At 40.3% G+C, this 16688-nt stretch overlaps 1 protein-coding gene across 1 annotated transcript in view; it reads left to right on the forward strand.

The window, feature by feature from the left end:
• ago1 (argonaute RISC component 1) overlaps window positions 1-16688 on the forward strand; it is an 85764-nt gene that overhangs the window by 15215 nt on the left and 53861 nt on the right. The window contains exons 2-3 of the mRNA XM_034174124.1: window positions 10108-10294; window positions 16189-16309. Coding sequence (XP_034030015.1) covers window positions 10108-10294; window positions 16189-16309 — 308 coding nt within the window. The remainder of the gene's footprint in view (window positions 1-10107; window positions 10295-16188; window positions 16310-16688) is intronic.

Raw genomic sequence — 16688 nt, forward strand, 5'->3', positions numbered from 1 at the left:
AGTACGGTTTCTGGTCTGACTGTACTGAATTGTTGATTAGTGAAATTAATCTAAAATGTTTGTATTTCATTGACGCACTGGATACATGTTACAAATGTGCAATAAACTTATTTGAAAGAAAAAAGAATGTGCAGAAAGATGATTGAAAATGTGGGAGATTCCAGACTTTGTTACACATTTCCATGCTTAATTTTCAATTTGAAAAGTTTGAATTCCCAAGTTGCAATATCACTAAGCTGTGGGCATTCACTTCGAAGTGTGAAATTCTCATTTTGTCCTTGTGATTCAGATTTTGACACACTCTATATTGTCCAAAAAAAAAAAAACCAAGAAAAAAAAAAACAAAAGGTCCAGCTTTTCTCCCCTGAAAAAATGTAAATGATAATGATGAACTTGCAGCATTAGAAATAACTAGGGATGGGTATTGATAAGATTTTATCTATCGATGCCATTATCGATTCTGCTTATCGATTCGATTCCCTTATCGATGCCTCGTGAATTTTGTACTAAAAGTAGGCTTTACAGGTTGTCTGTGTATTTCCTTGAGTCTTAAAGTAAATAAATATGAAATTAGTCACTGTATCCTTGATCTCTGGACATAAATAAAAATAAACAAAATGGTGTTTACTTTGAAGTTATTAATTCAGACTGGATTCTATTGTTCTATCTTGACTTGTCAGAGAGCCGCGCAACGTTTGGAGCTGTGTGAACAGAACAGAGGACGATTCTCGTTTCTTTCTCGCAATGAGACAGGAGTCCCAGTTAGTAACTTTAATCCGCACAAAAGTGAATCACAACTCATATTCAGGGATGAAAGTGGTGAAAAACAAAAAAAAGCTGAAACCCAAAATTACCCCCCAACACCACCTGCACGAAAATGTTTAAATTCTAGAAGCTCTGACATGCAATCTGGGACTATTCTAGATGATAAACTGGAGTATCCATTTAGGTGAGAAAAAAAAATACAACCTTCCTTATTCAGATTCATTCCAGTAGTATTCTGCTCTTACTATGATGCAGCAGTTTTCTAGTTTGGCAGATAGTTCTGGAGGAAATCACTGAAGAAATTAACACATTGAAAATATGGTTAGACCGAAACAAACTGTCATTAAACTTAAATAAGACAGGGATGAAATGGAGGTGTGAGAGTCACTAGGTGTTCACAGGAAACACTTATTTATTTCTGTATTTATTTATTTATGTACGTTCATTGTTAGTTGCTATTATATATTTTCTGTTGTGTTTCTATTCAGGTTCTTTTTGTCTCTTTCTCTAAAATTGTATATAATAATTAGATTATTAATATATAAGCAAAAATAAATTTAGGGAATATTACAATTTGAAAACAAATGCACCCGAACGTGACAACGGCTGCAATTGCTAAATGCTAACTTTTAACATTGAAAATGCCATAGACATGCTAACACATTAGCATCACTCCCATTTTTAAGTTATAAAATACTGATCTATCAACTGTTTCAGAAGACCATAACAGGTCGGTTTAACATAGAAAAGGTAAATAATACTCAGACGTATGCTCTTTAGGGTTTTAGTGGGGGAAAGTAAGCGAAAGAAAGAAATAAACGAAGCAATCGATCGAAGCATTGCTTCAGTCTGCGAACCACTGCTTCGATTGATTCAAGGTTCAAAGCAAAGCCGCGCTGCAGAAAAGTTGATAAAGGACCCGCTGCAGGGTCTGTAATCAATGTAGAGAAATTATCATTTTCCTGACAAACACCCACCAAAACAACGGCCACTCTGAAGGACCGATAACAGAATCGTTAAGCACAAAGCTTATTGATGTCGGTGGATCGAATAATTTCTTAATGATACCTGAAAGGAACCGGTTCTCAATACCCATCCCTAGAAATAACTAAATTTGTTACTGAAACCAATTTACATAGACTAAAACATATTATGCCTTCCTTCTTCCAAGAAGAATGGAAAAATACCCCCAGAAATTATCCTTTAAATGTAAAAAAATAAGCCACAAACAAGTATAGAAAGAAGGACACGTTGCATGTTATTTAATGTCCCACTTAGCAACACAGCATCAAAGTATTCATGAAAGTCTATCTGTGCACATGCAGTCATAATTAGTGGTTGCTGATGGATTTTATTGTTAATAATCCCTCTCACGCCACAAGTTAGCAGGTGCATTTATGGAAAAATTCTTACTCTGCATTTCTCAGCGTGTTATGTACGTTTTATGAAAACCAGAAACATCCCGATGGCTGACAGAATGAAATGAACGCTGCTCCATCCGATAATGAAGCTTCTGATCTTGCATTTGAAAGTGAAGGTTCGGATTTACAAAGGATGTACAGACAGGAGGCGACACACATCACTCCAAAACTCTTTTGTTTTGGGGTGATTTTTTCAGAGTCTTAGATTTTGTATCCTAACGTGCTGATGCTGCTTTTGTGTCGCAGGATGCTATTTTACTGCCACCATGAACGTGCATGTGGAATGTCCCCACAATTCTGTTGGGCAATTCTATGATAACGGAATTACAACAGCAGCAAAATCTGAACATATGGCATCTAACCACGACAGATTAGCTCAGATTGTAATTCCGTTACCATAGAAGGCTGCCTGAACACACAGATGTATTTCTTATATTTGGAAAAAAGTTAGAGTACGTTATTTTCAGGAGGTAACAGGCCTTCTATCTAATGTGCCAGAATCGTTACAGAACTTTGTGAGGAGCTCCGCAACACCGGCTGGTGATTGCGTGCGATCCGTGCATGTGGACTTCTTTGGTGGAGTGGACTTGTTTAATCATGGAAATCATTCTGAAAGTGAGTGAGTGCCCTGTTCAGTTTTTTCCTTTTGTATTTTGTTCTCCTCAGTGGAGCTGAGAGGCTTTATTTTTCTTTTGCTTTGAGAGAGCGTGTATTGATGTGTGCAAGTCCATTCTGTAACGGAGCAGCATGCACAGTGTTGTGCACCACACTCACGCACCTCTCCGCTGTTTTTCAGGCTTCCTGATTACACAGATATATTTATTAATTTTTTCACAGTTATATGATGACAAGACTTATAAGCATGCACAAAGCTGGGCCTCTAGCAGACTGTTTATAACAGGCTGCGTTCACGATGGCAAGTGAATGCAAGTGGCTGCTGTTTTTACCATGGCTGCATCAAAATTAATAGTTATCACTTAAATGCGAGTCATCATAACTAGGGTTGGGTATCGAGAACCAGTTCTTTTCGGGTATCGTTAAGAAATGATTCGATCCACTGATATCAATAGTCTTTTTGCTGAACGATTCCCTTATTGGTCCTTCAGAGGGGCCATTGTTTTTGAGGGTGTCTGTCGGGAAAATGATCATTCCTCTATGTTGATTACAGACCCTGCAGCAGCTCTGTAATCAACCGTTTCTGCAGCGTGACTCCACTTTGAAGTGTGAATCAATGAAGCAGTGCTTTGGTCCGCTGGCTCATTGGTTCTTTGATTCGCTGCTCTTCAGAAGTGGCAAGTTAGCTTCTTAACACCTCTCAAAGCCATTAAAATATGTCAATTGTGAGTCACGTTTGTGTGGATTAAAGTCACTAACTGGGATTTATCTTGTTGCAGTCAAGAAACGAGAATCATCCTCTGTTCCATTGGCACAGCTCCAAATGCTGCAGAGTGAGCAAAACTCTGCAGAGAGTCTGGTCGGAAATAATAACTTCAAAACGAATCACCACTTTAAATAAATTTCCAAACGCTGTAATACAGACAATAAACTACAATCGACCAAAATGTTTTTTTTCCTCCCAAAATGAGACATCTTGCATTCTTTATGAATTACATCCTGATGTGCAGCACAACCAGCTGCAAGAGCTCAAGCTCAGATGCATGGAAAGACATTCATGCCAATAATGTCTGAAAGGAAATGCTTTTGACAAAAACTACAGTTTTGTTTATTTATATTTACAGTGGGGAAAATAAGTATTTGACCCCCTGTCAGTTTTGCAGGTTTTCCCACCTACAAAGAATGCAGAGGTCTGTAATTTTTATTGTAGGTACACTTCAACTGTGAGAGACAGAATCTAAAAAAAAAAAATTCCAGAAAATCACAATGTATGATTTTTAAATAATTAATTTGCTTTTTATTGCATAAAATAAGTATTTGACCCCCAACCAACCAGCAAGAATTCTGGCTCTCACAGACCTGTTAATTTTTCTTTAAGAAGTCCTCTTATTCTGCACTCTTTATGCAGCATTTACACATAAGCAAGACGTGTTACGAATGTCATTTTTGTCATTCGTGACACATTCCTGACATTCTTAACGTGACTTAACGCATCTGAATAGGTTTCTTAATAGTGCATGTTGGTGCGTGATATTCGTGGAGCATGTTTTTGGCTGTCAAAAAATCTTCCACGAATGTCACACACCACCCTCATTTCGCCTCATGTCGTGGAGGTCGCAACTGAGCGTGTTGATCCTTCTTGATGAGTAGTGATCCTTAATAGATCGTGACAATGTTCGTAGTGGTTCTTGTCATGGTTCTTGGAGCCCAGACTGTCACGCATTATTACGAAGTGACACGGAAACTGTCAAGTTTGACACGACATGGAACGCGGTGTCACATTTCACTGCGCGCCACGACGAATCAATTTTCACGTGCACACAATTAAAGTGGATATGACACTTAAAGACAACATAGTCTTATTACATGTAACAAAGGTTATATAATTCGGTCAACCTAAGCGTTTTGGGAAAATGGACGCAGTTCTCCCATTATATATAACATTTGAACGTCCCGCCACTGAAAAATGTGCACGCCCCGTGACCAGCTTCCCGCTGAGCACCAAGCCTAAAATATGTCACTACATGTAGACCGTATCGGCTCGCGTGCCTGGCGGCCGTTGTTTACACTTTTTTTAATGGCAGAAACTTTGATTAAACACAGCTCTCAGGGACATGTTTGTCGATATGCCTGACCAGTGTGTTGCAGCATATTGCACAAACACAAGGGCGAAAGGTTTTAGCCTTTTCAAGTCCAGGCAGATTGATCAAAAGCTGCAGTGTTGTGTGATGCACGAAATGTCCGGCTGCCACTCGCTCCGCTCGCACACCCACATTTGTTCCTGACAGCAGACACTTTCCTCGACTGTCTCCATGTTCTCGCACCGCTCACAGGAACACATAAAATGTCAACCCCAAATAATACGTTCACAATAATCTTGAAATGGTCAAGGAACTTACGTAGAAAACACGGCGGCGGTGTGTAAACACGGCGGCGGCATGTTCAGTGTTGTTTTCGGCGATCTTTTTTGAAACCTTCGCCGTTTATTTCCTATTCTTTCGTGAAAATAGCGTAACTAAACACGGATGAATGCAATGCCAGGCACTCGAAAATGGCAAAAACCCAAAGGTAATGACGGTGGTCCATAAGTAATAGCTACACTGTCACGGCTCCAGAACAATAACAAAGGCAGTAAACAGACGCTCTAATCGAAAATGCTATACAGTAATTATCAAAGTAATTATCAAAAAAATCAAAGCCTACCTTACCATTCCATATTCTGCAGCCTTTCAAAATTGATCGGAATTGGCACGTCTCTTACCTCTGCTTTGGCTCCACCATAAACACCGTCGGCATTATTTTCGCTGTCAGAATGCTCCTGTTTGAATGTTTGTCCGAAAGATATGGCTCCAATCTGTAGGGTCTAATCACTGCTGTGCCATCCTCAGCATCCGAGTCAGAAATAATCCACACTTGAAGAGGAGTCAGAAAAGTTCTTGATCTCGTCATTGTCCATGCTGAGGTCCATCTGTTCCTGTTGTTAATCTAACAGACAAAGACGGGACTCTACATTCTGCGACGTCACGGCATCACGTGACTGCTGAGAGAATGCTACCAGCGCGCTTTCCAAGAAACACACTTTTGAGAAACTGTACAAACTTTATTTCTCAGTGATAATTAAAACCACTTTCAACTTACTGTACTGTATGTATATTTTGATATTTATATCAGTTTTACCTAATTTTTTAGGTGTCATATCCACTTTAAACTCAGCTCCACAGCGTTCAGTTTGATATAGTATGCCGAAGAGGAACAGTGACGCGAAGTCAGCCAAGTGTCATTCCACAGTTCCTGCTGAAGCTCCTCAGGACGCTCCTGCGGGTGTTCCACCTGCTGTTGTAACCGATGAGCAGGAGAACGAGTCTGAGCCAGAGGAGCAAGAGGAGACTCGCATGCAGCCAGACATCTCTACACTTCCTCCAGTCCGGCGGAGGAAGAAGCGTGCGCACAATTAAACCCTGCTGCACCGCATTCAGTTTGATTGCTGACACCAAGTCGGCTAAAAGTCTGATTTCAGTGCTCTTCAGTGCGCTCCTGCAGGTGTTCCACATGCTACATGTGCCTGATGTTTGGGGAAAATGTGCGAGACGAGAGCCGCATGAAGCCACACATCTGGCTCTGTCCGTCTCCTCCTCCTCTCTGCACTACTCCATGGCACAGAGCCCAACTACGCATGCATTCACAAAGTTCTTCTGAAAAACTGGAGCGATCTGAGGGTGTGTATGTGGAGACAATTCACCTCGTTCACAACGTGACAGAACTTAACGGTGCGCTGTTGCGCGCAACAATGCGGAACATTATTCTTGACCATGTGTAATGGTTCCTGATAATTCTCCAGCAACACGTGCCATTAATTGTAACGCATGGTAACGGGTTGCAACAGTTTCTGAGGACACCTAATGCCTCTGCCCCGAATTATCACATTCGTGATCAGCGGCCAAGAATGTATACTTCGTAGCATTCGTGACTTGTCATCGTTATGTGTAAATGCAGCATTACCTGTATTAATTGCACCTGTTTGAACTTGTCCCCTGTATAAAAGACACTTGTTCACACACTCAATCACACTCCAACCTGTCCACCATAGCCAAGACCAAAGAGCTGTCTAAGGACACATGATGCTGTCATGGTTTCAAATCCTGCAGGGCAGCAAGGTCCCCCGATCAAGCCAGCCCCTGTCCAGGCCCGTTTGAAGTTCACCAGTGATCATCTGGATGATCCAGGGGAGGCATGGGAGAAGGTTATGTGGTCAGATGAGACCAAAATAGAGCTTTTTGGAATCAACTCCACTTACCATGTTTAGAGGATGAGAACAACTCCAAGAAAACCATCCCAACCGTGAAGCATGGGGGTGGAAACGGCATACTCTGGGGGTGCTCTTCTGCAAAGGGGACAGGACGACTGCACCGTATTGAAGGGAGGATGGATGGGGTTATGTATTGTGAGATTTTAGCAAACAACCTCCTTCCCTCAGTAAGAGCATCGAAGATGGGTCATGGCTGGGTCTTCCAGCATGACAATGACCCCAAACACACAGCCAGGGCAACTAAGGAGGGGCTCCGTAAGAAACATTTTAAGGTCCTGGAGTGGCCTGGCCAGTCTCCAGATCTGAACTCAGTAGAAAATCTAGCTGAAACTCCAAACCTGAAATATTTGGAGAAGATCTGTATGGACGAGTGGACCAAAATCCCTGTTGCAGTGTGTGAAAACTTGGTCGAGAACTATAGGAAACGTCTGACCTCTGTAATGGCAGACAAATGTTTCTGTACCAGTTGTTAAGCTCTGTTTTTCTAGGGGGTCAAATACTTATTTTATGCAATAAAATGCAAAATAATTATTTAAAAATCATACAATGTGATTTACTGGATTTTTATTTCATTTTTTTAGATTCTGTCTCTCACAGTTGAAGTGTACCTACGATAAAAATTACAGACCTCTCCATTCTTTGTAGGTGGGAAAACCTGCAAAACTGACGGGGTCAAATACTTATTTTCCCCACTGTATGTCCACAGATCAAGGATCCACCATGTAGAGTTCATTATGTACAGAGTTTAAGGATCCAGTGACCAATTTCATATTTATTTACTTTAAGACTCAATAAAATGTTGTTGACATAGAAAACCTGTAAAGCCTACTTTTAGTACACAGAAAATTCACAAGAGGTATCCATAGGGAATTGAATTGATAATGGTATCGATATTGATTACAATCTTATCAGTACCCATCCCTAATCATAACACATCACACTTATGTAAACTTTGTAATTGATCTGTGGCTTCATTCTTAATGTTAGCAGATAGATTCCATTCAATCAATCAATCAATTTTATTTATATAGCGCCAAATCACAACAAACAGTTGCCCCAAGGCACTTTATATTGTAAGGCAAGGCCATACAATAATTACGTAAAAACTCCAACGGTCAAAACGACCCCCTGTGAGCAAGCACTTGGCGACAGTGGGAAGGAAAAACTCCCTTTTAACAGGAAGAAACCTCCAGCACAACCAGGCTCAGGGAGGGGCAGTCTTCTGCTGGGACTGGTTGGGGCTGAGGGAGAGAACCAGGAAAAAGACATGCTGTGGAGGGGAGCAGAGATCAATCACTAATGATTAAATGCAGAGTGGTGCATACAGAGCAAAAAGAGAAAGAAACACACAGTGCATCATGGGAACCCCCCAGCAGTCTAAGTCTATAGCAGCATAACTAAGGGATGGTTCAGGGTCACCTGATCCAACCCTATCTATAAGCTTTAGCAAAAAGGAAAGTTTTAAGCCTAATCTTAAAAGTAGAGAGGTTGTCTGTCTCCCTGATCTGAATTGGGAGCTGGTTCCACAGGAGAGGAGCCTGAAAGCTGAAGGCTCTGCCTCCCATTCTACTCTTACAAACCCTAGGAACTACAAGTAAGCCTGCAGTCTGAGAGCGAAGCGCTCTATTGGGGTGATATGGTACTATGAGGTCCCTAAGATAAGATGGGACCTGATTATTCAAAACCTTATAAGTAAGAAGAAGAATTTTAAATTCTATTCTAGAATTAACAGGAAGCCAATGAAGAGAGGCCAATATGGGTGAGATATGCTCTCTCCTTCTAGTCCCCATCAGTACTCTAGCTGCAGCATTTTGAATTAACTCGCGCGCACTTGAATTAACATTCAAGTGCGCGCTGGGATGTTTTCCTCAAAGCTAAACAGTGTTGGAAACAATCGTTAAATGTTATGAATTCTGTGTGACATGCGCTTTAAAACATTGAAGAATAGAAATATTGCACTCCGCTATCCAGCACCAAAATCTCAAAGAATGAAAATATGTTTCAGTACCTCAAGAATTTCGATTTCCATTTTGCCATTTTCTCCATAAAACAGGGGTTGCAGCATTGTTGTTAGCATCTGATCTGGTCGATCCTGCGGCAGACAGCGTTGATCGAGTTGGTTGTGAATCGGGCTCTTGACTTTCGACACTGGCATGTCCCCCCTCCTCAGACACACCATCGATCGCAGCGCCCTGGATGTTGGGAAGTTTTTCTGGCTGCCCCTCCTCTGCAACATAGGCTGTGGTCACCACCAAAGATGAAACAACAAATGCAGAGGTCATCCTCTGATCAGCTTCGTGCAACTTTTGCCTTTTGTCATGGTTTGTGTTATCTGGATGTATACATGATAAAATAAAGAGCTTAAGTTGTTAATGTGAAATTCCCCGCAAAAATGGCTTTGCGTGTGGTTAGATTCCCAAGTCTTGCGCTAAAACATTGCGAGATTAAGCGACAGTATAGTGGTGCTGCAGTGGCAGTATAATGGCGCGGTGCTGTTATTCCATTGTCTGGGGAGAACACCAAATATTCCATAAGCACAATGGGAAAACTGTTTGTTTTGTTATTTGTTTGTTTTTGAGATTTTTTTAAATTAAAAATAAAAACACTAAGAAATCACATACACATAAGTATTCACATCCTTTGCCATAAAGCTCAAACTTGAGATCAAATGCATCCTGTTTCCACTGATCATCCTTGAGATGTTTCTACAGCTTAATTGGAGTCCACCTGGGGTAAATTCAGTTGATTGGACATGATATAAGGTCCTGTCCTTACTTTTTTATAAGCACTTTCCGAATCAGTGCTCACTCTTTATTTACCCTCTACTGAATTCTCTCGTGTGCCTGCTTTCCGTTGTCCATTTTTCTATTTTCTTTGCTGTAATCTAAATGTCTGTTTTCTGTTTTTTTTTTTTTTTTTTTTTTTTTTTTTTTTTTTCCCCCCCCCACTGTACACACCCGCTCCTTGAACATCTTTATTTGCTCTTTTTGAATGCTCCAGTGCCCATGGGGGTCTTTCCCCCACCCCTGCAGCAGGTGTTTCATGCTCCCCGCAGACCAGGCATGGGTACAGTGGGCAAGCCCATCAAGCTGCTGGCCAACTACTTCGAGGTGGAGATCCCAAAGATGGACGTCTACCACTATGAGGTGGACATTAAGCCCGACAAGTGCCCCAGACGAGTCAACAGGTAATATATTTGACTTTTGCTTGATACGTTGAAATTTTTCTTTCAGAACATATCTGCTCCTGGAGTTCATATACCCAAACATTTTCCATGTTTAACTGCTCTTCCCACACCTGACTAGCCAAGTCTGGTGTCTGCTAGGTCTTGATTGGCTACACACACGTGGCTGAGGTAATTGGTTATGAGCAGAGCAGGTAAGGAGGACAAAGTGCACATCAGATGATCTCCCAGGGCCTTATTTATCAAACTGTGTGTAGTTAAGTTTCTAAATTCTGTTGTATGAACAAAATGTATAAGTATAAAAAAAAAAGTCTTTATTTATTAAACAGATGTCAGTTGTACACACATCAGTAAGTAATCAATTGTTGGCAAATCGCACATGCATAGTCATGGTCATTTGCATTTAGAAACACCCTCAGTTAACCATATATAGTAACAAAATATCTATTTGAAAACCACATGGAAATGGCTTATGTTCCTCACCAGAATATTGTCCAAGAGAGAAGAAACAAAATTCATGTCGTTGGATTGCAGGAGAGATCCTTATCCAAAATAAAAAAGAAATAGTTTCTCAAACTCTGTAATAAAAAGAAAAAAACATGTCAGAGAATATAAACAAAACATATGGGGGGCCGAACAGTTCAAAAGCCTGACCAAGACAGACACCAATGTGCTGTCTACTCTGGTTGTTCACCCGACGGCGCGCTACGGATTTTGGCCACATGCTGCATCCAGCGGGACAAAACGGGTAACATAAGTATTGAATATGCTACCATATTTCTCAGTAAATGTATTTCTAAAGGGGCTGTTGACATGAAATTTTCACCAGATGTCTCTAACAACCAAAGTAACCCACACATACAAAGAGATCAAACCAAAGATATCGATAAATTAAGTTTTGTGCAATGATGTGAAATGACAGGGAAAAAGTATTAAACACCTGAAGAAGGTGTAAAAAGGCATGGAAAGTCAGGACACCAGCTGAAATCTATCAGTAATTGGAAAGCAGTCCTGCCCCTTGGTGGTGCAATGTAATATCACCTGATTCAGTAGCAACTGATGGCCTATAAAAAGATGTCTCATCACCACTTGGCATGGGCTGGTATGAGATTTGGATGGTATGATAACCGTGGGCAAAAATACTGCGGTTTCACGGTATTATGTATAGCTTTAAGATGTGCTTTAACAATAATATGGCTATTTGCATATGAAGCGTGCGTGATTCAGGCACATTAGTTGACGCGATGTCTACCGCTATGAGCACTACACCACTGATAAATTTAGAGAAAATACCAAAATGATAATCACTCTTTTGCACATGTACTATCTGCCCCATGGGAAACATGACTTACTTGCTTGGTGAAATGTGGCTGGAATAAGGTCCGGAACTCTGGATGCTTAATACTTGACCCAGCTTCACCAACAATGTGCTTGGAATAGATGTATTTGTCCTTCTTGACATGTTTGTGGGAGAAATTTGGTCGACCACAAGCACGACTCGAGTCCACCGCTTGTACTTCTCAGTGGTTTCAAAGATGGGATAAAGTTTACTCCTTCCATGTAATCCTTTCTGGGTATCTTGAATCGCTCCGAGTCCCACACAGGCCAGAATGTCCGCCAGCGTGTTTTGCATGTTGGACAACTTCCTTCCTCTAATTCGTTGGAGTCTGCCTTTTTACGGTAGCCAAAGTAATCCCATACAGCCAACTTGGTCCTTTTAGACGGAAGGAAAAGTTCAGTGCAGGCTTCGTCTCCTTTCCGTTATACTGTAGGGACGGTATAACGGAAACTTTTAGTGGTTTTGATACTGTGGCTTTTTCATATCGCGGTATACCATGAAACTGGTTATCGCCCCATGTCTAATCACCATGGTGTCACAAGAAACAACTCATGATGGGTAAAAGCAAAGACCTCTCTCAAGATTTTCACAACCTTGTTGTTGCAAAACATACTGATGGCCTTACCAACAGTGAGGTTTTGAAGTGGGAACATCATGGTGTGATGCTGTTTTTAGCATATGGTACTGGCAAACGTCATATAATCAAAGGAAGGATGAATGTAAAAATGTAATGAGACATTTGTGATTTGTCAGCAAGACAGTGATCCCAAACACACAGCCAAGGAAAGTCTTAATTGGTTTCAGAGAATGAAAGTAAAGCTGCTAGAATGTCCCAGCTAAGCACCTGACTTAAATCCAACAGAAAATCTATGGAAAGAACTAAACATGAGAGTTCACAGAAGAAGTCCACCGAAACTTCAAGATTTGAAGACTGTTTGTGTGGAAGAATGGGCTAAAATCATACCTGAACAATGCATGCATCTAGGTTCTGGATACAGGAGGTGTCTTGATGGACAACAACAACTTAATTTCTGTACTTACGTACTTCGTATTTGTTTTTTTTGTTTTTTTGTTTTTTTTTGTTTTTTTGCATGTTGGATGACTTGGGTTGTTACTGACATTTGGTGAAAATTTCATGTCAACAGCACCTTTGAGAAATATATTTGCTGAGAAAAATGGTGATATGTTCAAGACCTATTTTACCCACTTACCCACTGTATGCCGTGTCTTGTTTGGTTTCTCATATATGCCGGGACCATCAGTGCCTCTGAAGCCAAGTAGATCAACACACTCTCTGAAGATGCACTCCCTGTAGGTCACATGGTTTGCTAGATCTAAGATACAGCATGCCAACAGCAATTTTTGAACTCAGCAGGTCAGAATACATAAGAATTAGCCTGTTTTCTGTTTTTAACAGAAAATGCCTTGGGTAATCTTACTTATCTGAAAATGGAACCTAACTAAAAATTGGGTGCACAAGTTTGAATGTATTCATTTTTAATCCACACAGAGTCAGAATTACACATACAGGCTTAACTATATCCGTAATATACCTATTTTTGAGTCATAGTGCCAAAATATCTGGAACATTGTGCCCCCAATAACTTGTCATAGAAATAAGACAGGTTTACCAAATTGGAAGAAAAAATACATCTCTTAAAGGTCTAGGTCTAGTTTGGTGATAAATCGTCTTTAACTAGTATTGTAGGTCACAGAGCCAAAAATTGTAATTATGACACAGCTGCATGAAAATATTGGCCACTCACAGGTGGTTGTTGGTTCACACACATTTCTGTGTGCAGTCTGTCTGACGACTTGCAGGGGGATATATATATATATATATATATATAACACACACTGCTTTTATGGTCAGGACTGTGTGTGTATAGTCAGTCAGGCCAGCTTCAGTTGTTATCGACTGTGCCATAGAAGAAATGGAGTTCATCATCATCTATAGGTGACAGGCGATTCCACCGTCTTTTGAGTCTCTCCAGGTTAGCCTCTATATCCACCCTAATACTCCACCTGAGATTTGCATGGCAAGTGTCACAATCTATGGATACAGATGTCCAGGTAGCAGGGTTTATTTGGAAATTTCTCAGATCTCATTTCAGAACATCCTTCTATCTAAGGCAAGGTCGGCCTATTGCCCTTGATCCATCTTTGAGAACACTATGGACACAGAGGTAGGCAAGATTGTGGCATTCTGTGGACATGCCCAGCTCACCTGAGTCAAGTGAATTTCAGGATACCTGATAAAGGGCTGGAATGTGGAAAAAGGGCCTCATTGATAATCTTGTCTTTTCAAGTGACACCAAGTATAGCTCTTAAAGATCTTGTGTGAAAAGCACTGAGTTGCTGTTCTTGATGGCGATAAGTTGACCAGCAGGAAGAGCCATACAGACGTATGCTCAAAACACAGGCTTCGTATACTTTTATTTTGTTCTTGATGGTAAGGTTCTTATTTTTAAATACACATTTCTCAAGTTTTCCAAATGCAGTGGAAGCTTTGCCAAGTCTCGTAGACGATTCTTTTTCAAGACAAGAATTAGACGATATAATTAATCCAAGATATGTGAAGGAGTCAACATTATCAAGTGTTTTGTTGATTGAGAAGTTTTGATTACCGGTTAGAGAGAGGACAGCTGTCTTCGTAAGACTAATGGTGAGACCAAATCATTGACATTCTACTGAACCCATCCAGAAGTTCTTGTAGCTGTAGGGCTGAGATTGCACATAAAGCAGCATCGTTTGCATAGAAAAACCCAAAGACAAGTCTTTGGACTGTTGTTTTGCTTTGAACTTTGTCAGAGAGAAGAAGTTTCCATTATCTCGAGTAAGCAGAGAGACTCTTACATGGTTAGGAATGCACATTTAAGAGTGGCCTTTTATTGTGGCCAGCCTAAGGCACACGTGCAATAATCATGCTGTCTAATCAGCATCTTAATATGCCACACCCACCTGTGAGATGGGATGGTTTATCCCGGCAAAGAAGTGCTCACTAACACAGATTTAGACAGATTTATGAATAATATTTGAGAAAGTTAAAAGTGAGCCTGACTTTACTGACCCCATTAAGTAAACATAGATGGTGTTTTCTGCTCTGAAGCATTGGTATGAAGATGTTCTTGTGTTGGATGTTGAAAAAACATGCTTTCTGAGCTAAGTGTAGGTTAAATAGTTGTCGTTGTAAATAGTCTCTCCTTTGTTAGTATCTTGAGAAAGTCAGCGGGGGGGTGTAATATTTGAAATCTCAATTCTTAAGGGTATCTTTGCTCAACCTTGTGATATACAGATTTAATAATAAAGAGAACATTAATGGTTAATTGAAGATGGAAGAAATTCATTACCTCATATCAAAAACATTTCATTTTCTAAAAAATATTAGTTTATGTAGAGACGGTCTTCTGTTTGTTTGTATTGCAGCCATATAGATACTACTACAGTGTTTTATTTATTTATTTTCCAAAAAGGTGCTGGCCCTACACAGTTTTACTGGGCAGTCCAGCTGCCATTGTTATCTCTTGTTTTTGTTTTTTTTTAATCACATTTGTTCCACGATCAAAATCCTATGTGCTAGAGGCCTGATTGGTGGATTGCTGCAGAGATTGAGAATAATCAGTGCCACTGTGCTCATTGGGACCTTCACAGCAGCAAAATGGTTCTGTACCCTTCCCCAGATTAGTGCCTCGAGACAATCCTGTCTTGGAGGTCTACAGACAATTCCTTTGACTTCATGTTTGGTTTGTGCTCTGACATGCACTGTCAACCGTGGGACCTTATATGTAGACAGCTGTGTGCCTTTCCAAATCATGTCCAATCAGCTGATTTTTTATTTTTTTATTTTTAATAAATTTGCAGAAATCTGTTTCTTTTTCATATTGTCATGGGATATTGCGTGTATAATAATAATAAAAAAAAAAACTTTAATCCATTATGGAATAAGGCTGTAACGTAACAAAATGTAGAAAAAGTGAAGTGCTGTGAATACTTTCTGGATCCATTGTAGCCACACAGAAATCCCTGTAATTCTACACAAGACGAAAAAAAAAAAAGTTGAATAACTTAATTCTTATTGCTGCAAGTCCCAAGTCTTGATTGTCATGTAATGGAAGCTGACTTGGGACTTAACTTGTGGCTTCATGTCACATGACAGTGCCTTTGTCCAGTCTGTCATGTAGAGTTGTTCTCTATGCTGTGGTTTCGTTTGCATTCAGGGTTTTGGACAAAGGGTCTGAGAAGGCAAGCAAAAGTCAAGCCTCTTTGACTTTCCTCTTTCCCAATAAATCCTTAACTCCCATACTTGTGAAAGCCAAAGCATGAAGGATTGAAATGTTCTGTACACTCTTCTACTTCTTTTTGTCCTGATCTTGTCTCTCATTACCATAAGCTATCAAATCCACCAACTGTATCCTGTTGAATCAATATTTGCTCACCTTTTCTCAATTTCAGTCAGCATCTTGATGCAAAAATTGGTTTAACTGACAGAAAGTAATCCATCTCTAACACTCTGATTGACAGTGCATATTGACTTGTTTGTATACATTGCTTCCTATAGGGAGGTGGTGGAATACATGGTCCAACACTTCAAGCCCCAGCTCTTTGGTGACAGGAAGCCAGTGTATGATGGAAAGAAGAACATCTACACAGTGCTAGCGCTACCTATTGGGAGTGAGAAGGTATGTGTGTTCAGGGTTTGCACCAGGATTTTTTCACAGCATCTATGGATCACTTGGTGTGGCATAGCTGCACAGGCAACGCTGCAGGCACGAGTATTGTAGGGGGGTCTGAGGGCATTCTCTCTCCTCTCCCCCTGAAAAATTTTGAAAATTATAACCCTCTGAAACACCATTTCCTACATAAAGCCCAAGATTTTTATGTTTGGTACAGCCCTACTTTAAATCCAAAAGAAACAAGGCATCAGGCCAAAACACAGAGTACAGAAATGCGTGTCAGAGGGACATCAGAACTGCTAATTTATACACAGCAGTTTTCTAAAGAAAATCCTTACAAATCATTTCTTTTTTGCTTCAAGACTAACGTCTGATTACTGTACAT

This window comes from Thalassophryne amazonica, chromosome 7, assembly GCF_902500255.1.
Source record: "Thalassophryne amazonica chromosome 7, fThaAma1.1, whole genome shotgun sequence".
NCBI classification, from domain to species: Eukaryota; Metazoa; Chordata; class Actinopteri; order Batrachoidiformes; family Batrachoididae; genus Thalassophryne; species Thalassophryne amazonica.